A 21,764-nucleotide genomic window follows, 5' to 3' on the forward strand; every position below is an offset into this window, starting at 1 on the left:
GGGGTGCTGGTTCTCGTCGCGCTCGCCCGGTTCCACGGCGCGTGTTTGGTAGGGGATTTTGTTTCTGTGTAATGTGGACGTTTTGGGGGTTCTGTGTGCTTTGAATTCGATGCTGGATGCGTCCAGAGGTTCGTGTGATCGATCTCCGGAGCCCGGTGCTAGCGCTGGTCTCGCTCGCTCGGTTCCACGGCGCGTATTTGGTTCGATTCGACGAGCGTTTTGGGGGATTTGCGTTCTGCCCAATGTGATTGCTTAGGGTAGGGGTCCCGGGTTGTTTGATTCGAGATTGCTGTGTGATATTGCAGACGCTGCCCCTGATCCTAGCGATTTTCCATCTCTAGATAGACGATTGAGGCCGTCAGGCCGTCCTGCGATTTTTCTAGAACCGTCCTGTTACTGCGTGCGTCCGATTGTTGGTACGGAGGTAGAAGCATTTCTCCGTGCGGTTCTTTTCTTCATGATCGGTTAGGTGTTTGGTTCTTATTTCGTGATCGAACTGCTTTACCCGGGAGGTTTGGGTGCAATAATCTCATGCTCTGCTGGTGCACGCGAGTTCCGATTGTTTTGGGTTTGCAACTCTGCAAAGGGCATTTGCTTTATCGTGGCATAAATCTCCGCTTCCACACTTGCTGCCTACTTCTGCGTCGATAGGAACATTGGCTTGGGATTGGTACTAGTAGAAGTAAAATGGGCAAATAATCCATTTTGTGGGAGCCGCACGCACCTCACCCAGTCCCTGCCGCCGCCGCCTCTGACGCCCCCACCTCGACCCCGCTGGCCGCCGCCACCACCTCCGGCGACTTGGTTCAGAGTTTGTACAACTTGGTGATATTTGAGGTTGAGGTTGAAATTTGTCCCTTTTTCAGAGTTTGAGGTTGTTGTTTCCTGGAGTTTGGTGATAGTTTAAGATTGTAATATACACTGTTTGTATGGTCTGTTGTTTGTACAACTTGGTTCAGATGCTGCATAGGAGTTTGGATTGCTATTGTTTGCCTAGGAGTTATCAGCTTGATGATCATCATTCTGTTACACATACAGGTAGTAAAAAATGAGAAGGAAAAAGAAGAAATCACGGAGAAAGAATACGCGTCATCATGAAGAGACTGGTAATGATACGGAGGTTGATGATCCGGAGAGTGATGGAAGGAGTGTTCACTCGGAGCTTGCTGATTTAGATAAAGAGGAAGCAAGTGGTGAAGCAGGCATTGTTTCTGCAAGCACTGGTATGCAAAGTCATATCTTAGTATGTGTTTGACTTAAGAATGAATAAGAATATATGCTATAACTGTTTCTCCTTGATGCAGTACATTATCCAGTAGCTGTTTGACATAAGTATGAATCATAAGATATGATCTAACTGCTTCTTATATCACTCTTGATGCAGGAGATGATACATGGTTATCTATTGCTCGTGAGATGAGAATTAACAAATTAAAACCGGTAAATACTTACATTTTTGTTCTTACTGTAATTTAATTTTGAATGATTGTTGTTGTTGTTGTGGAAACAATCGAAGAGTAAGGGATATCTCTGCATTAGTACTTGAACAATAAAGTTAGCAGGGGTATGTAAGGGCGGCCTTATTCCAATTTCATATATTAATTTTAAAGAGATGATGAATTTTAGTTCGAATTGATATTTAGCAAAATTATTGTCGTCAAGATGTCCGTCACAACTATATTATAATACTCCCTCCGATCCATATTAATCGTGGCTCACTAATCGGAGGGTGTTTGTTAATACAACTACATTATACTTCATTTGTGTTCATGCAGAATGTATTCTCTGGAGGTATTGTGATGCAATACAGTATTCAAAATATTGAGGAAGCACCAGTAGAAGGCAAACTCTATCAAGGGAGTTTTTGTTTTCAGCATGATATTGATGGATCAACATCTACCGAGTGCTCTTTCCTGATAGCAGAAAATCTTAATCATGCGAAGGAAATATACAAGTCATCAGTTGCTGTATCCCATGAAGGGATTGCTAAAGCTTATTTCTTCACCTATTGCATTCCATTGAAAAAACATGTTGTGGTATATGAACCTCTGGAATATTATAAAATGGAGACCATGGACTCTATTTGCTTCAACATTAAATCACTAAAGTTTAAGTGGCTAGACAATATAAGGTAGGGATCACATAAAACAAAAATGTCACTTCATATACTATTTATATAAACTGTGACTAATGTTTAACACCTTTTCACAGAAATATTTTTGGCAGCCTTGAGTCTCTTCATACGATGCGACTAAGCCATCCTTGCACAGTTGATATACACAGCTATATGTGGTCCAAGAGAGATTCTTCTAAGTACTCCACAAGATTAGTAGGTGCCCATGGAAAAATAGGAAAAGATGGCAGAGTAGATGACTCAGGTTCAACAGAGAGAAATGAACGCCGAGGTGTGTTGTCGTTTCTGGAGCTACTAAAGATTACAGGTTGCGAAGATTATCCGTCACTAAAAGAGCTTGTTGAACAGAGGTATAATTTGTTTGTTTACTTATACACTTTCTTTAAAAGATCACTTGCATTTAAGCTTCATTGGAAATACGTTTGCATTGCTTTCTTGGCAAGTCTAGTAATTGAAACCTTTATTTAGGTAACACAAGACGTTCGCATTTCACAATGTTACTCATTAACATTGCATAATATATGTCATAGTATTGCAATGGAAAAAACTTCAGTATAGATAGCACTGTAGTGTTTTGCTTGCAGACAAACGAAAGCATTGCAATATTTTGCGTGAATAATTGTGATGAATGATGTTTTTGGGGAGCTTGCATAATTGCTAAATACTCCCTCCGTTCCTAAATATTTGTCTTTTTAGAGATTTCAAATAGACTACCACATACGGATGTATATAGACATATTTTAGAGTGTAGATTCACTCATTTTGCTTCGTATGTAGTCATTTGTTGAAATCTCTAGAAAGACAAATATTTAGGAACGGAGGGAGTATATTTTTTCTATGAATTACTTGAAGTTGTACTTAACATTGATTTCATTTGATTAATATTCTATTTTGAATTTTGAACGACAGCCTCTGTGGTAAAACAATTCTCGGACATCCTTTGCTAATCAAGGAAGATGCTGATAAAATCATGTGCTATTATGAGTTTCAGCAGAGAATGCATGAGTTAACACCTAAGCAAGCTAATCAGTTGAAAGAGAAACTCAATAAACAATTCCCTGGGTTGTCAACTAGTTGGAAAGAGAAAGTGAAACCAGTAACTATCTGAAGAGCTTAAAGGTTGATGATGATTATAAAGACACTTTTCTGAGTTTGCTTACTTTTGTCAGGAATTTAATCGAACATAAACGTGATGAACTTCTATACAGCCACACACACGTAACAATCTTCTCCTTTCTTTTAATTATTTAGTAATGTTCATGATGATCATTGTTCTTATTTAGTTATTGTTTTTCAGATCAATTTCAGGAAAATGGTCTCTGAGTTGTCATCAACATTTCCAACGTTTTTTGGCTGGCTATATACGTACTTGAACCTTGTTTCATAGGATGGACTCTTGCAAATCCTTGTCTATATACCGTTAAAAGCTGCTCTGATGGTATGTTTCTTGCTCTATTTCTCTCAATGTCCTCCTCCTTGTACTTGTCTGTTAATGGTGCTGCATCTTTCTATAACAATTAAGCACCAATTAATGTAGTTCTATTCTGGAGCATTTAGTGCATCTTGGCTTGCAAATGGAGATCCGGACCGTGGGAAAACACCATATGAAAATGAAAACGCAGAATGCAATGGAAAGAATAATGTGGGAACTTCCTCTACTGCTGATGATAAGTCAGGTGCTGCTCAATTCAAGCGTCAGGCAAATACCCAAGATACTCCTGAAGATGATGGGTCTAAGGAATCGCTTGATAACACGCTGCTGATTGATACTCTGGCTCGGGAGCATGATGAAGCTGAAAAAAAGAAAGAAAAGTGGCTCTATCTTTTGGCGAGTATGCTGTGTATGAAAATGTAAGCACTTCTCCTTTGTTGAATGTGATAAAATCTCCTGAAAGTGCTAGTGTATCCTTCATTGAAAAAAGATCTTATGCTGATGCTGTTAAACATGTTACGCAAACAAAACCTTTGCAGGAGAATGGAGCTTTCAATGGGCAGGGCTCGAGCACATATCTGGTCCAGTCTCCTGAATCTTCGATGGACAATGAGACCGAGGTGATTCCCACCCCTCCTCTTGTTACGGAAGAGAACCTCCGCTTCAGCCTGCATACTGCTCAAACTAACCTGATGCGAATTGATGAAAAGGCAGCAGCAGTGGCCAGGAAGCGTGATCTGGAAGGTAATAACAACTCGAACAATACTTTTGATGTTCTTTCTGATCCGGAGTTGATTTTGCGTGCTGTTAAAATGGGTGTCAATGTTCCTGACACAGATTTTGCGAGCGTAGATATCCTCTGTGAGCTTGAAAAAACTAGAGCTAACCTCCAGAAAATTAATACTGAGAGTGTTCACGACGATAACAATAGTCAAACTCTCTTCCTAACTAATGCCAAGGGGGATAAGACTCCGCTAAATATGGAATGGGGGGATGAGCGTGAATCTGAATCTGATACTAATCAATACACTCTGGTGAGATCTAGAAAGAAAAGAGCGCGGAAACCTATGGTGAATATCAATAGACCTGTTACTAGAAGTCAAAAAAATAAGGATATGCCTTTGAATAAGGTTGGGGAGAAAAAATGCTATGGTGATTAAATGAGTGGTATTTTTTGGAATTGTAGGGGGGCAGGAAAAAAAGGGGATGTCCACCTGCCTCTCCGATCTCATAAAGGACTACCCCGTCGATTTCTTGGCGTTACAAGAAACTATGAAAAAAACTTTCATAATAGTTACTTCAGAAAAATTTGACCCCTATGATCTTTTCACTTGGCGTTGGGTCCCCTCGATAGGTAAATCTGGTGGAATCCTTTGTGGTATAAAAAAAGAAAAATTTGAGGTTGTTTCCTGGAAAGTGGGTAAGTTTATCTTACAAGCCACTGTTCATGATGTTGAAAAAGATGCAGTTTGGGCCCTCCTGGTAGTGTATGGAGCGGCCCAATATGAATTCAAAGAGGATTTCCTTGTTCAAATGGCTTCCTTCTGCTCCCATATTGGTATTCCTTATGTCATAGGTGGTGACTTTAACATCCTGAGAGTGGGAGATGATAAGAACAAAAATATGAGACATAATCAATATGTTGACAAATTTAACTCTGTGATCAATACTCTTAACCTTAGAGAGATCCATCTAACCGGTGGTAAATATACTTGGTCGAATCAACAGGCGCATCCTACCCTAGAAAAACTGGATAGGGTGCTTATGAGCTATGCATGGGAAGATTTATTCCCCTTGGTGTCGGTTCGTAAACTTGTTAGGGATAAATCTGACCATAATCCCCTTTTTCTTTCCTTGAAAGCTGACAGACCTGGGCCTCCCAAGAAAAAAGAATTCCGTTTTGAACTTAGCTGGCTGAGCAACGATCTTTTCTTGCCTCGAGCCAAAGAAATTTGGGAGCAGCCTGTTAACTCGAATGACCCTATAGTCATCCTTAATATCAAGCTGAAAAGATTCAAGAGGTATTTTAAAGGATGGGGGTCTCACATTTTTGGCCATGAGAGAAAAAGGAAGAAAGAAATTCGTCGGGATCTTGAGGAGATTGAAAAGTTAGAGGAAGAAGGTCCCATCGATGCAGATATGTGCTGCCGTAGGGCCTCCCTTTTAGCTGAACTCAATGTGATCCTCACCAATGAAGAGCTATTTAGACTGCAACAGTCTAGGGAGAGGTGGTTACTGAAGGGTGATCAAAATACTGTGTATTATCATCGTATTGCTAATGGCAGAAAACGTAAAAATACCATCCACTCCTTTACTGACGGTGACATTGTGATAGAGGGGACAAAAAACTTACTTCATCACGCAACCTCCTATTATAAAGAGCTATTTGGCCCAGCTCCAGGCAATCTTTTTCATCTTTCTCCTGAAACTTGGGGGGACCATGAGAAACTTACTGACGAAGATAATGAATTTCTGACCCGCCCTTTTTCTGAGGAAGAAGTCAAAATAGCCCTGTTTGGTATTGAGAGTAATAGAGCTCCTGGTCCTGATAACATCCCAGCAGAATTTTTCAAATGCTGCTGGACTTTGTGAAGGTAGATATCATGCGTATCTTTGAGGCTTTCCATGCGGGAACGCTGGATGTAGCTCGTCTGAATTATGGTGTGATCACATTGATTCCTAAGATGGCGGGAGCTAAAAAAATTCAACAATTCCGTCCTATATGCCTTCTTCGCTGCCCTTACAAAATGATTACCAAAGTGCTGGACAACCGTGTAGCTATTTACGCGGATAAGTTGATCAGCCGACACCAGAATGCTTTTATTAAAAACAGAAATATTATGGATGGGATCCTGTCCTTGCACGAGGTGCTACATCATACCCATGTTAAAAAGAAAGTTGGGGTGGTGCTGAAGCTAGACTTTGAAAAAGCCTACGACAAAATTAATTGGACTTCTTATTGGAGTGACATAGGATGAGGGGGGTCAGTGACAAGTGGTGTGAGTGAATAACTAAAATTCTGAACAATGGTACGGTTAGTATCAAGCTGAATAATGGGTCTGGGCCATATTTTATGAGCCATAAAGGGGTCCGTCAAGGCGACCTCCATTCGCCTTTCTTGTTTAACCTTGCCGTTGAGTGCCTTTCGAAAATGATTTTTAATGCTCAAAAGGAAAAAAATGATCACTGGTCTAGCTCCTGATCTGGTTGAGGGAGGCGTAGCTGTTTTACAATATGCAGATGACACGGTGATATGCTTTGAACATGACCCCTCTGCAGCAGTGAACCTCAAACTGCTTCTGTATCTTTTTGAGCTCATGTCGGGCCTCAAAATCAACTACCTTAAAAGCGAAATCTTGTGTGTGGGAGGTGATAAAGTATCCTAGAATATTATGCGGAGCTTTTCAACTGTCAAATAGGCCATTTCCCTATGCGGTATTTTGGGGTACCCGTCAGTTTTTCCTCTCTTAGATGCCTAGAGTGGATCTTTGTCGATGAAAAATTTGGTAAATGCTGCGAGTCTTGGATAGGGAATGCTGCTTCTTAGGGTGGGAGGCTCACCTTACTGAATTTTTCCCTATCTAGCATTGTTTACTATTATATGGCGATGTTTCTTCTCCCTAAAACCTTCATTGAGAAACTGGACAAGCGCAGACAACGTTTCTTTTGGCAAAGTATGGGGGGACGTAAGAGATACCACCTGGTTTGCTGGGATAGGATTTGCCGCTCTAAGGACAAAGGTGGCCTGGGGGTGAAAGACCTACGTAAACAAAATATTAGTCTCCTTGTTAAATGGTGGTGGAAACTCGATACCCAAGAGGGGCTTTGGCAAGATATTGTCAAAGCCAAATATCTGAAAAAGGATACAGTCGCTACGGTGAAGAGTAAATTTAATGATTCCCCTATTTGGAAAGATATTATGAAAGTGAGAGAATATTATATGCGTGGCAGGATAATCCAAGTCAAATCTGGGAATGTGGCTCGAGTCTGGGAGGACTCCTTGAATGGGCTGCGCCCTATGTGCACTCAATACCCTCAATTATTTAGCATATGTACTCTGGCTGATCTCACAGGAGATAAGTTGAGGGGGGTTGATGTAGGTGATATGTTTCGCAGAAGACTGCACCCCCCTCTTGATGATATGTGGAGTGCAATGCGTGCGGCTGTTCTGAAAATCCCCCTTTCTGCTGGGCCTGACCAGATTGGTTGGGCACCTGGACCTAACCGTAGATTCTCTACGAAATCTATGTATAAGATGCTTGAGAACAACTTAGCAGGTTGCGATTTCCGATGGATCTGGAAGTCCAAAATCCCCCTTAAAATTAAAATTTTCCTATGGCAGCTGTTCCAGGATGCTATTCTGACTAGAGATGTCATGAAACGACGAAAGTGGCCAGGCAATGCTAAGTGTTCCTTTTGTGCCGAACGGGAGACTTCCCAACATCTTTTTTTCCTGTGCCCGGTGTCAAAAATTATTTGGCGCTCAGTTGGGGCGGTCCTGGGCACCGATTTGTGCCCCAACAACCTTTGGCAATATTGTTCCTGGTGCTATATCTTTCTTCCTGATGGTGCTAGGTTTTATACTTTTGGGCTGGCAGCAGTCTGCTGGGCTATCTGGAATAGTCGCAACCAGGCTACCTTTGAGTTTAAACTGCCTAAAACTCCTTTTGAGATCGTTTTCTCCGCATGTGTTTTATATTTATGCTGAATCAGACGGCGAAATGCACTGGAGTACTGATGTTTACCATGCGCCTGAATATCAATATGGTAATCTTCGCCGATTACCAAAAACAAGGATCAAGATCTAGTATAGCGTCTTTTTCACTCCACAAGGATCAAGATCAAATGAATACTTATGGTAAAAAGGATAGGGAAATTCTTGATTATTCAACGTCGGATCGAATCATGTCCAATGGAAAATAGCGGCAGGCCTCCAAATCAGCTATAGCGGGCTATTTGTGAAGGCGACCATTTAGCGGCACCCTACTGAAAAGGCTATAGCGGGCTATAGCGGAGCTATAGCCGGCTATTTAAAACTATGGTTTTCATCAATTAGTGGGCAGGTCTTCTGAAAGGATCGGACCGTGAGGCAATGGAGCGGGGTGCACAGATGCTGAGGGACAGTACAAGCAACATGATGTTGATCTGCGCTGCGGCGACAGAGGACTCGGCGACGATCTGAGGAGCGGCTTCACCTTTGAGCGCTTCTCCGACACCACCCTTCACCCAGACCCCCCACTGGATGTTTGAGATGCCCCATCTGTCTAGAGATACACTGTCCTATTTTGCTCCTGCACGAGCATGTGGCCTGTTTAGGTCTTGTATTCTGCAAGTTTGATGCTGGAGTCGTCTGTTCTTGAGATATAGGTGTCGCCTGGTTTTTGCCCCATAGCAGGTGTCTCGTAGGTGAGTTCCTGTGGTGGGTTTCCTGGCGATGCGTTGAACTCGCTTTCCCCTTTCCCGCCTCCTTCTAGCTTCTGCCCTGGAACTATGTATTTCCGTTATTCAGTTAATGGAAAGGGGTTATGCCCGGTTCAAAAAAAAAGTGCATCTTGGCTTGCCACTTCTTTGCTGATTGGTTTACCATTGGTCGTGTCACGGTGCAGTATAACTCCAAATCAAAGTTTGTCATTCAAGCTCGAGGTTATTGCCGCAAATACCAATACTTAAATAATGACCACATGTAAGTTGTATGAGCTGTTCTATAAAACCAGATACCACTCGTAGGAGAACTAGTACCAAATATAGGCATATGACTACTCTGGTTATATCAACGCTAGTGGTTAAGCTTGTTCCTTTTGGTGTTTTATCTAGTTGGCATGCTAATGCGGTATCTTTTTTGTCACTCTCTCCATTTGAAAATGTAGTGTGTAGTTTGACTGTCCAACTTTGAACTTCGACTGTAAATATCTTACAATAAGATTTTATTAATAACTACTCCCTCTGTCCGGAAATACTTGTCTTAGGAATGGTTGTATCTAGACTTATTTTAGTTATAGATACATCCATTTTATCCATTTCTAGGACAAGTATTTCTGGCCAGAGGGAGTACAACATCCCAAGTATAAGAATACGAATCAGAGGATACCAATATGTGTTACAAACCCACACATTAATGGATTAAATGATGGCCAAGCTTGAATCCAGATAGTCAAACTGAAAAACAGAGGCAATGCCTTATTAGGCTAATTCTAGCCTGGCTTTATCTACGGGCTCTTAGCTTAATTCCTTGTTGGACAGTGAGTAATTCACACTTCTTATTCTTGCTTTCCTGTTACTTATTTGCAGAAAGTTCTAACAATATGCCTGTTTAATCAGCCGGTACTTGCTGACTTGGTTCTAGCTTTGCTTTTATTCCCTTACCACTGGGAAGGACACTCCTGTGCTGCATACCATTTTTCAACTTTGATAATATGGATGAAGTCAACCCTGACCACTTGAACAACTTCTATCCTTCAAATAGGATATGGATTTATCTTTTCACTGGGTATAGTTTTGCTGTCATGCATACTTTTCATCAATACTCAAGGGGTTATGATCACAATTTTCTTCGAGATCTTGGCCAATGGGATATGCTGGTGTGCACATGTTTGTCAAAGGACAGCAACATTGATAAAGCAGTGCATGAGTTCAGTGAAATACTGAAACATACAGGAGCATAAGGAAATTTTTGTTGCCCTTTCTTAGCTCGAAAAATGTTGGAACCAGTCAGGCAAGGCATTTTCAGAAGCTTGGAGTAATGCCTTGTTTGTGTAGCTGGGCTAATGATACAGAAATCTGAAACCTGACATCAAGAGCGCCACCGTGGACAACTTCACAATATAACAGAACATTGCAGCTCCAGTTGAGCTCCTTTGCAACTGAATGGAGATCACTTGACTGTAGATGTCACAAACTGTTGTTGTGGTCCCGTCCGAAGAATTAATGTCAGAAACTTTGATAGAGAATAATCCCCTACGAGTATCAGAGGCAGGTTAGGGATTTTTTTTTTGTCCATGTGCAGTCATGGGTGATTTGAAAAATTCCAGGGTTCCATTGTAAGCTTTGCTGCATCCAGTATGATAATATGCATGAACACCATTTCACTTGCTGAGAGATAACTACATTAAAGTCTCATTCAAAATTCTCAAGGAAAACCCACTCTTGCTCAAGTAACTCTAAAGGCCACAATTCTCTGAGCTGAAAAGTTCGATTGCTGTGGTGCTTGATTGATGACCATGTTAGAGTTGCAAATGCTCAGAATAATCACAAGCTGTATAGTCTGCACTCTGTAGACGCTCACAAACAAGGGTGGAGGCCACAGTGGTTGCAAGCTGAAAACTGCACTTGTAGGTCTGTCAGAAATGTTGGAATCATATCTTTAGTATCCTCACAAACCACTGAAGTTCCTGAATCCCAAGGAAGTTGGAGAGTTATTAAGAAACCAGCTTCTTCATAAGGTTTGAGCCTTCCTTACAACTCACAGCTACCTGCTGACCAGGTTCATGATGACCCATAAATTCCAGAGCACAAGGAAGCCGAGTGCTACAGCTGAATTCCATTTGTAAAAACTACAGTATGAATGGACTGTAAGCATAGATTCCTTTATGCTGTACCCTCATGCTACTGTTGAGTAGCTCATCGAATGCCTTTTGAACTCGAGAGCTGGCTCTAGGATTGTATGTGCAGATGGCTAACTGCTCCATTTTCAGCGCCATGGTACACAGAGCCGACGGATTGAGCTCCACTAGCAGCGACGATTTCCTCTTGTGGTTGTTCTTGTCAGTGTGCTCTTCAACGAAACGTCACTCGTCGCCACGGACTCCATAGTAACAGTGACGGTGGTGTGAGTGCCAATAAACTGGGAGTGCAGATTGGGTCGGTGGCAGACACGTCAACGGTGGTGGTGGTAATGTCGCCTCGCCTCTGTCAGACCCATATCACTGCCCGGGAATTCAATCGAAGTTGCCGCTGTGGTTTCAGTGGTAGTTACTGGAATAGAAACACTGATCGGAGGAGTGGTGGTGTGGGCAGCGACGGTGGTGGATGCTGCAACAGAAAGGCTGCTCGGGGGCGCTGTCACGATGTGGGCAGCAGTGGCGGTGGAGGCGGAGGTGGTGGTGGTGACTGCAGCAGCGGGTGCTCTCGGAGGTGTGGTTACAACGGCAGCAGCGGTGGTGGTGGTGAGCTGCGAGATGATGGTGCTGCCAGAACGCAGACCGGGGCAGTGGTGGTGGTGGTGAGAACGTCGAGCAGAGATGTACTGTCAGAGGTGACCATGTCTGCTGCACAGGTCAGCGAATCGAGCATTGACGCCATCTTCACCCACCGCCCTAGATCTTCGGCTTGCTTAATTTGGTGTTTGAGCTGCATAATTTGAGCCAAGCTCACTTGCTCCCAACGCCTCCACACCGTCTCCTGATCGGGAAAACGCCTTGCCCCATAGATTGGATCGCCGTAGGAAGAAATCCTCATACAGTTTGGTGCAACAATATCTCAGAGGTTCAAACTGCTGCGTGCTTCATCTTTGCTTCTACTACTCTTCATTGGATTACTGGATGCATCTTTTTGGTGCTACACTTCATGTTTTCCAGTCTTCTTTTTCCGGTATTTATCATATTGTTTGTGTTCTCGTCATTTCAGTAGTGGCTGCAGTTCATGTTTCAGGGGTATAATAATCGACTGTTTCTGTTTTTGTCTGTGAGTAGATATTGAGACCAGGAATTAGTATTCCCTTTCGGCACGTTGCTGAAGAACTAAAGGGAAACTACATTTTCATGAACCGTTCTACATTTGTTCTTTCAAGAAGCTTTCCTCGCCTTCTTGTCACCACTATCAATGTTACTATGGTATTCTTCTTCCTGTTCAAGTTGCTAACTGGTTAGCACTTGAACTGTTCCCATTAGATATCACGTAAGTATTCCATTTTTGTTCCTTTTCCGATGTATATGCCATCTTGTTGTTGAACACATCTATTTACATATTTAGAAACTGCAGCTACTTCATCTTGACACCTCCTACTAAGGACCAGTACGCACTGCAGTATTGGTTTGCCACTACTGTACATGCTCTTGGTCTGTCTGGTTTGTTGATTGTCTGCCCTGATGGAGGTTGTGGGCATGAGGCCGGGGATAGTGTTGCACCAAAAGGACCAGTACGGCAGCACTGATGAAGGTAATCACTACTTTTAGCATGCCTGCATATAGTTCTGTTCTCTAATACTCATTTTTATTTGTTTATACTTTTATTATGACTCATTTAGAATGCACTTTTATTCTGGCGGACTTAAGTTTTGTGTGTGTGTGTGTGTGTGTGTGTGTGTGTTCTCTTTTATCTTCCTGATGAAGGGGATATTGTAACCGGTTACTGCACACAGTATATGTCTTATCACAGGGCATCTATGATGTTCTTTGGGGGGCCCTCGTTGGTTTCAATTTATTAGTAATGACTCATTGTCATTCCCACAAGTTGGTGTGTAAGACAGTCCTTGTATTCTCAGTTGTCTACTTAATGCCGTGCAGATCATATGTGTGAAAGAATAAATTGCACCAGAGGTAGAACTTCAGTAGGTGGTTCATGTAGATCCAAGAACTGGAAATTCGCGTGCTTGGATCATAAACTTATGCAAGTGCATCAAGTGAAATTTGAAGGTTGGGTTGTCTGACATGCTTCCAGATGGGTATACGGATAATATGTAAGTATTTACAATTGTTGCATTCATTCGGAAGTTTCAAAAGGAAAAATCGTTCTTTCCTCATCTCTTGTGTCTTTGCTATACTTAACTCTTAGCTTTTAATTAGTCACACTTTCTGCAAACCGAAGGTGTTGGCCACACAGTTTTCAAGTAGATACTTCTGCATATTGTACCAGGATATTTATTGCAGCTTGTATGATGCTACTTGTGGCGCTAGCATTTAACTCTTGTAATATTCAATTCTGCTGTTCTTATTTCCCAATATCAGTTCGGTGTGCATTTGGTAGGAGCTAGGGTCCTACCGGGCCTCTGCCGGAGATTGTACGGGAATGAGGGAGGCTGGCGAGGGCGTGGGCGCGGCGGCCGGCGCGAGGGCGCCGTCTCACATGGGAGAGGAGGCGGCGGTGATGAGAGAGGAGGCGGCTAGGGTTAGGGTTCCGGCTCCTCGGGGGGCCGGGCAATAGAATATGTCTTATTGCTTAATTCCAAAAGGGTGTCTTACAACTGTTCATATAATCTCGATGCTAATAAAAATAAGATAACTTGGGCTAAGCCCCTAACTAAACGCGCCCATTGGGCCTCCTCCGGCTATAAGTGACGCCGGTCATAACATCTCTCCCCGCCTGCGCAAACAGCTCGTCCTCGAGCTGGAAGTCTGGAAAATGTTGGCGGAACTCCTCGAGCTGCTCCCAAGTGGCATCCTCCTCCGGAAGGCCTTGCCACTGGATCAATAAATGCCACACTCCGCGACGCTGCTGGACCTGCAACACCTTCGCCGGTCCTGGAAGAAGGCGCCCGTCGGAGGTCGGAGGTAGCACCGGCGTGGCCGCCGGCGGGTCTCCTTGGAAGGGCTTCAGCAACCCCACATGAAACACGTCATGGATGCGGGCACCGGCCAGAAGCTGCAGGCGGTAGGCCACCTTGCCTATGCGCTCCACCACAGAAAATGGTCCCGTGTAGCGAGGGCCCAGTTTGCGCTTAGCGCGTGGGTCCAGGGACTGCGTGGAGCAGTGAAGGAGGCGCAACCACACCCAGTCGCCCACCGCAAACTCTGCCTCGCGGTGATGGTCGTCGTAGTACCGCTTGGACAGCTGCTTGGCCTGGAGAAGGCGTTGGCGCACCTCTGCAAGCATCTCGTCCTTGCTGCGAAGAAGGGCGCTCGCCGCCTCCGTCCTAGCCGTCTCAGGGTCAACCGGCAGGATGAGCGGGGCCGGTCGGCCATAGACCACCTCGAATAGCATGGCGCGCAGGGCGGAGTGATAAGGGGTGTTGTAGCAGTACTCCGCCCACGCGAGCCAGTCTACCCAAGCCCGGGGACGATCACCTGTAACACAACGCAAATACATGGCAATCACCTTGTTGACCACCTCGGATTGGCCGTCCGTCTGAGGATGGAAGGCCGTACTCAGGCGGAGCTTCACACCTGCCATCCGGAAGAGATCGCGCCAGACATGCCTCGTGAACACCGGGTCCCGGTCGCTGACGATCGAAGAGGGAAACCCGTGGAGACGGACGACGCCGTCGAAGAAGGCACGAGCCATGGAGGCGGCCGTGTAGGGATGGCCGAGCATGATGAAGTGAGCGTACTTGGAGAAGCGGTCGACCACCGTGAGGATGACGGACTTGCCGCCCACCTTGGGGAGGCCCTCGATGAAATCCATGGAGATATCGGTCCAGACCTGAGAGGGCACCTCCAAGGGCTGTAGCAGCCCAGCCGGGCGCAGTGTCTCCGTCTTGTTATGCTGGCATGTAACACAAGACCGCACCCAGTCCTGGACCAGGGCTCGATCGCCGGGGATGTAGAAAACGGCGCGGAGACGGTGGAGGGTCTTCTGCACACCCTCGTGGCCGGCCGAGTGTGCCAGCAACAGAACCTGGTGACGGAGGTCGCCGTGATCCGACACGAAGAGGCGGCGCCTATGTAGGAGCAAGCCATTCGCCAAACGCCACGGCTCCTCCAGGTCACCGGCATCGAGGCACTGCCGAAGGAGCTGAGCGTTCGGCGCGTCCGCGGTGGCCCTGCGGATGTCGTCAAGGAGGGCCCCGAGCGGATGCAGAGAGCCGCCCCGTCGGAGTCGCCGGTGTCGGCGTCGTGGCGGGGCAGGGCGTCGGCCACGGTGTTAAGGTGGCCCGGACGATACTCGACGGTGAAGTCAAATCCAAAGAGCTTGCTGATTCATTGGTGCCGCGGCACGGTAGACAACCTCTGGTCCAATAAGAACTTGAGGTTGTAGTGATCCGTGCGAATCCGGAACGGCCGCCCCCAAAGATATGGCCGCCAGTGGCGCACGGCCTGCACCAAGCCAATGAGCTCCCTCTCATAGGCCGCGAGCTTATGATGGCGCGCGGCGAAAGGCTTGCTGAAGAACGCAAGCGGCTCGTTGCCCTGATGGAGGACGACGCCGAACCCCACACCGGAGGCGTCGCAGTCCACCATGAACGGCCGGTCGAAGTCGGGCATCTGGAGGACGGGACCCGTCGCGAGGGCCCGCTTGAGGGCCTCGAACGCCTCCGTTGCCTCCGTATCCTAGGCGAAGGCGTCACCTCGCAACAGGCGCGTGAGCGGGGACGCGATGAGGCCGAACTCCCGGATAAATTTCTGGTAGTACCCCGCAAGGCCCAGGAAGCCGCGGAGAGACCGCGGTGAGTGCGGCGTTGGCTAGGCCGCGACAGCCGCCACCTTGTCGGTGTCCATAGCAACACCCTCGGCTGAGATGACGTGGCCGAGGTAGGCGACTGAAGGCGTGCCGAACGAGCACTTCGAGCGCTTAAGATGAAGATGGTGCACTCGAAGCTCGTTGAAGACGATGGCGACGTGCTGAAGGTGCTCCGCCCACAAGGCGCTGTAGATAAGAATGTCATCAAAGAAAACGAGCACAAACCGACGCAAGTAGGGGCGGAGGACGTTGTTCATCAAGGCCTGACAGGTTGCCGGGGTGTTGGAGAGGCCAAAAGGCATCACCAAGAACTCGAAGTGGCCGTGATGAGTACGAAACGCCGTCTTCGCGACATCGTCCAGGTGCATCCGTACCTGGTGGTAGCCCGAACGGAGGACGAGCTTGGTGAAGAAGCGCGCCCCATGTAGCTCGTCCAGGAGCTCGTAGACGACCGGGATAGGAAATTTGTCCTTGAGCGTCTGGGCGTTCAGGGCACGGTAGTCGATGCAGAAGCGCCACGTGTCGTCCGACTTGCGGACGAGGAGGACCGGCGCCGAAAATGGCGACGTGGAGATCCAGATGATGCCCAAGGCGAGCATGAGCGCGCACTGCCGCTCTAGCTCGTCCTTCTGCAGCTGGGGGTAGCGGTAGGGGCGCACCGCAATCGGCGCCGTGCCCGGTAGGAGATGAATGCGGTGGTCGTACACCCGGGCTGGCGGAGATGATCCAACAGATGATCCTCGGGCCCTGCAGCAGTCACTGCCAGCCGCAGCTGCGGCGTCGCTGGTGAGGCGCCACCCACGCCCTCCCATTGGACGCGGTGACCTAGGCGCCAGAAGGTCATCATCATGGCGTCGAAGTCCTAGAGAATGGGATTGAGGGTCCTCAAGAAGTCGACGCCGAGGATGAAGTCGAAGCAGCCCAAGTCGATGCCGGCGCACGTGATGGTGAAGTGCTTGTCGCCAATGGTGATGGGCACGTTCCGCGCAATCCCATGGCACTGGAGGCGGTCGCCGTTAGCCATGGTGACCTGGAGTTGCTCCCCGCCCGTCGGCTGGAGCGCTAAGCGGCGCATGGTCGACTCGGGCAGGAAGTTATGCGTGGAACCCGTATCCAGGAGGGCCACCAGGCGCTCGCCGTTGATCATCACCGGCAAGAGCATAGTCCGCTCGTCTCGGATGCCCGCGAGCGCATGGAGGGAGATCACGAGAGCCGTCGCTGGACCGGGCACCGGTGCGACCTCCGCAGCAACCGGGGTGGGCAAGTCGCCGAGCCCGTTGGCGGCTGTGTCCTCCTCGACGTAGTCGGCCGCCTACAAGTAGAAGAGGCGCGGGCATACGTGGCCCGACACGTAGGGCTCGTCGCAGTTATAGCAAAGCCCCTGGCGACGGTGCTCGAGCTGCTCGGCCGGGGTGAGCCGGCGGAAGGGCCGCGTCGCAGGCGGAGCGGTTGTCGCCGTAGAGGCCGGAGGCGGACGCCCCGGCGCTGGTGGTATCGGGGCCGGCCTGCCTGGCTGCCGGGCGCCCCGGGCCGGCGACGCCTGCTGCAGGGCCTGCGCGTGACGCTCGAAGGCGCGGGTGTAATACATGGCCGTCTGGAGGTCCTGAGGTCCCCGCAGCTCCACGTCCACGCGGATATGATCCGGCAGATCGCCTACGAAAAGCTCGGCCCGCTGGCGAGTCGTCACGCCGGGCGCGTGACACGCCAGGGCCTGGAAGCGGTCGGCGAAGTCCTGCACCGTAGAGGTGAAGGGTAGGCGGCCAAGCTCCGCCAGCCGGCTCCCGCAGATCGGAGGCCCGAAGCGTAGGAGGCAGAGCTCGCGGAAACGCTCCCATGGAGGCATGCCGCCCTCGTCCTGCTCGAGAGCATAATACCAAGTCTGTGCGGCGCCTCGGAGGTGATACGAAGCGAGCCAGGTGCGGTCCGACGCGAGCGGCCGTTGCCCCCGGAAAAACTGGTCACATTGATTGAGCCAGTTCAGGGGGTCCTCGGTGCCGTCGTAGGTGGCGAAGTCCAGCTTGGCGAAGCGCGGCGGCGTGTGGGTATGGCTGCCGTGGTGGTACGGCTCGTCGGCGCGGAGCAGTGAAGGGGTCGGCGCCGGGTCGGTGACCATGGAGGGCCCCCCGTGGAACATAGCACCGTCGGGGCCGGCGTACGGACCGGCGAAGCTGGAGGGCCCGCCGTACTGCGGGGGTGGCGCCGGTGGCGACTGGACGTGCGGCGGCGCCGAGGCCGTCGTATATACCGGCTGCGAAGCCCCGCTCACCCAGGCCGGTAGTGGCGACGGCGAAGGGGGGAACCGGACCTGGTGAATAGGGACCCCGTCGCCGAGGTAGGGCCCGGCCCAGAAGTGGTGGGCGGCGGCGGGTGGTGGCGACGGCAGCTGCAGCGGCCCGGTGAGCGCGGTGGAGGCCGCCGGGTGCGGCGGCTGCCACGGCAGCAGCATCGGCCCGGTGGCGGCGGCCCGTAGGGGCCAGCCAGGTAGAGGCGGATCCCCTGGACCGCGGTGGCGAGGTCGCGGATTGCCCCGGTGACTTCCTCCGGGGTGAGGACGGCGGGAACCGGCGCGGCAGAGGTGACCGGCAAAGCGAGGCGCCGGCGTGGTGGCCATCGGGGAGGTGGTGGCGGTCGGCAGCGGGAGGGTTGGGGTGGTCGGCGGCGAAGACATGACCGAACCGAAGCTACCTGATACCAAATTGGTAGGAGCTAGGGTCCTACCGAAGCTTATTTACTAAGATCCTAGCGAGTGGAATACTTTGAACGAGCCTCGTTATTTTTTCTTTTTTCTTTTTTTAAGAAAAAAACTTAGTAATTATAGAAAATTAACTAATAACCGGCCTCTGCCGGAGATTGTACGGGAAGGAGGGAGGCTGGCGAGGGCGTGGGCGCGGCGACCGGCGCGAGGGCGCCGTCTCGCACGGGAGAGGAGGCCGGCGGATGAGAGAGGAGGTGGCTAGGGTTAGGGTTCCGGCTCCTCGGGGAGCCGGGCAATAGAATATGTCTTATTGCTTAATTCCAAAAGGGTGTCTTACAACTGTTTATATAATCTCGGTGCTAATAAAAATAAGATAACTTGGGCTAAGCCCCTAACTAAACGCACCCATTGGGCCTCCTCCGGCTATAAGTGACGCCGGTCATAACATCATTTCTTTTGCCATCCCTCAGCTGCCAGTAGCACGTAGATTGAAGTTATCATTGGGCTTCTTTCCTAAAGAGAGTAAATAGTTTAATCTCGTTTGGACTTGTGCAATCTTTTTTCTTAGATTATATGTTTGCCTTTGTTGCTGGATTTTGCATCATATGAGCTATTATTCTCATCTCAAAAGATTCATGAGCCTATTTGATTTCTGGGAGAATATGCCTTCTAGCTTCTGTTATCTGCAAGTGGGGTATAACTTCTTTGAATAGCTGTTTACTTTTGTTCATCTGGGTGAGCAATCTAATTTAGGTTGTTCCACTTATGCTGCTACTTAGCTACAGTTCAGTAATTCAAAACTGTTTGCTGTCAGATTCGCATCAATTCCCTTCTGGTTGAATTGCTGGCTGATTTAGTACTGATATCATCCTACGTTTTGTTGTTTGATTTTTTACTGGATCACCCTTCATTGGGCTTAATGGTGGTGTTCCAGTTCCATAGTCTTGTTCTGTACTTGGTTCCTGGGGCTGCTATCGCTGAAATTCTGGACTAAGTCTGGGGGTGCTAAATTGTCTTGTTGCTTTCCTGACCTCTTAACATAAATTATTACCGTGTATGTACAAAACTTAGCATAACTAAATCAGCAAAATTATGTGGGAAAATCTGCTCATGGCACTCATAATTTACAAGATACCGAAGTCCCATTGCTGAAGCAAATTAGCAAACTGAATGCTCGCATGTTTTCGTTCCCAATCAAAACTATGCCCTGTCTTCATTAGCCATAATATTTTTATACTTGGTCTTTCCCTGTTGTTCAGAACTCATAAATTTTCCTTACCTATGCAGCAATGCTGCCTCAAGCGCAATTGAAGTGGAGGCGGACTGGTTTGGACCTCCATCAAAATCCATTCCCTCCCTCCCTTGACGGCAACAGTGACGCCAGAGCAACGGCAGCGCTGGTGGCTGAGAAGTTTGGGTGCTGGTGAGACGAACAGTAGAGGTTGGTCCTGCTTCCTGCTGGATTGGTAAAATCCCTTCTCCTGTTTCGATTAGTGCACTGTTTGTGGTGACGTGCCTTGTGGCGGCGATAGAAGATCAATTTATTCTGTTCTTAAAATCCCTGCTCCTGTTTCGATTAGTGCACTGTTTGTGGTGACGTGCCTTGTGGCGGCGGTAGAGGATCAATTTCTTCGGTTCTTGAGTTGCTGTTGCGGGATCAGTTACTGTGATGACATATCCACATGTTAAACTCCCAAATTGATCAGCCCCTGATGAATTCCCACTCTCAAGATAGATTTGCAAGTGCTGCCCACATAGTGTTCGACACATGGTCTGAATCAGGAACTCCAGACGAGAGTACAAGTATTATCGAAAACCACTCACCGAGTACAATTCCTAACCTTCGAGGTAGAGTTCTTCATGTGGTCATACATCAAGTTCAGCTATCAGTGTCGGCAGAGGTGATTGATCAGGTTTTTCCTGCATATGGCGACAATAGAAGAAAATTTTCAGTCCCCTCATCAGCAATCACCTCATCATGCCCCTTCTTTGTTTGTTGAATATGCCCATGGTAGCATGTCCGATAAAGCTTTGGAGGCTTTACATGGGTGGTATCTGACCAAAATGATTGTCGGTTGTGGATTAGGCATGCTGCATCTTAGTGAGTTGCGAACTTCTTATGGCTATCCTGCTCCCAGGTTTTTGGAAGATCAATTTGAGCTTTTGCAACTAATACACAAAGACCTTAGAAGCTTTAAGCCAAATTGCAACCTGTGGACTGACAGAGGTGTGTAACTTATTGTATAGTTGTAAAATAAAACATGAAATATGAGTAGTCTTTTCGCATGAATAGTTGGATTGTGGGGTGGGCTTTTACCCACGGGTTCCATGTTGAGACGACATTTTGTGAATGTGGAGAGAAACACGTGCCTCGTTTGAAAAGAAAAACGCAAATGAAATTCTTATTTTTCTAGTGAAATCGATCGAGACGTCACTGCTTTATAATTAAGCAAAGCAGGACATTGTTACTTGACTGCCAGGGCCGGCGTACACCACATCACCTATGAATGATAAGGGTTGAAGATCAGATGCTTACTGAAAGAGGGATTTCCATTTGAACAGATCAAACCAGCACAAGCGACTTCCGGGCCATGACGACAGTGATGGACTACATACGAAGCAAAATGAGTGAATCTACACTCTAAAATATGTCTATATACATCCGTATATAGTTTATATTGGAATCTCTAAAGAGACTTATATTTAGGAACGGAGGGAGTAGACATTAAGATTGTTGTTGTATATCTTCCACTGATTGCACTGAAAACAATTGTTGCTTGGAGTTCCAAACTTTTATTTTCCAGATTTTGTAGTAGTAGGGATGTGTTTGCTAGAAATAACTGAACTGGTGTTTAAGAATCTGAGTGCAGCACTGCTACTTGCACTGATTTATAAACATTAAGATTCTTGTTCTATTACTTCCACTGATCACACTGAAAATAATGGTTGCTTCGAGTTCCAGTCTTTCATTTATCAGATTTTGTAGTAGTAGGGATGTGTTTAATAGAAATAAGTGAACTGGTGTTTAGGGATTTCAGTGCTGCACTGCTACTTGCTTGGTTAAATTAGTTGAACCGGTGTTTAGACCAACTCCAATGCGGGGACGCATTTGGTCCGCGCACGTCCGTTTAGGTCCAAATGGACAGAAACGACGGGCCCACGCGCCGACGTAT

At 47.5% G+C, this 21,764-nt stretch overlaps 1 protein-coding gene across 13 annotated transcripts in view; it reads left to right on the forward strand.

The window, feature by feature from the left end:
* Positions 1-21,504, forward strand: part of LOC123181031 (uncharacterized) — a 22,093-nt gene extending 589 nt beyond the window's left edge. Inside the window, exons 2-15 of one of the 13 annotated variants that reach the window (XM_044593241.1) lie at positions 1,039-1,223; positions 1,385-1,440; positions 1,776-2,131; positions 2,212-2,484; positions 3,044-3,352; positions 3,432-3,572; positions 3,692-3,985; positions 4,106-4,310; positions 9,855-12,152; positions 12,254-12,458; positions 12,543-12,719; positions 13,067-13,239; positions 19,879-20,057; positions 21,072-21,504. In XM_044593241.1, the coding sequence (XP_044449176.1) occupies positions 1,049-1,223; positions 1,385-1,440; positions 1,776-2,131; positions 2,212-2,484; positions 3,044-3,242 (1,059 nt within the window). In that variant the 5' untranslated portion in view covers positions 1,039-1,048 and the 3' untranslated portion in view covers positions 3,243-3,352; positions 3,432-3,572; positions 3,692-3,985; ... (5 more) ...; positions 19,879-20,057; positions 21,072-21,504. Of the gene's footprint in view, positions 1-1,038; positions 1,224-1,384; positions 1,441-1,775; positions 2,132-2,211; positions 2,485-3,043; positions 3,353-3,431; positions 3,573-3,671; positions 3,986-4,105; positions 4,311-9,854; positions 12,153-12,253; positions 12,459-12,533; positions 12,720-13,066; positions 13,240-19,878 lie in introns of all 13 variants that reach the window. The other 12 variants (XM_044593242.1, XM_044593244.1, XM_044593245.1 and 9 more) reach the window with 12 other exon arrangements.
* The last annotated feature ends 260 nt before the right edge of the window (positions 21,505-21,764 follow it).

This window comes from Triticum aestivum, chromosome 1D (assembly GCF_018294505.1).
Source record: "Triticum aestivum cultivar Chinese Spring chromosome 1D, IWGSC CS RefSeq v2.1, whole genome shotgun sequence".
Taxonomy (NCBI): domain Eukaryota; kingdom Viridiplantae; phylum Streptophyta; class Magnoliopsida; order Poales; family Poaceae; genus Triticum; species Triticum aestivum.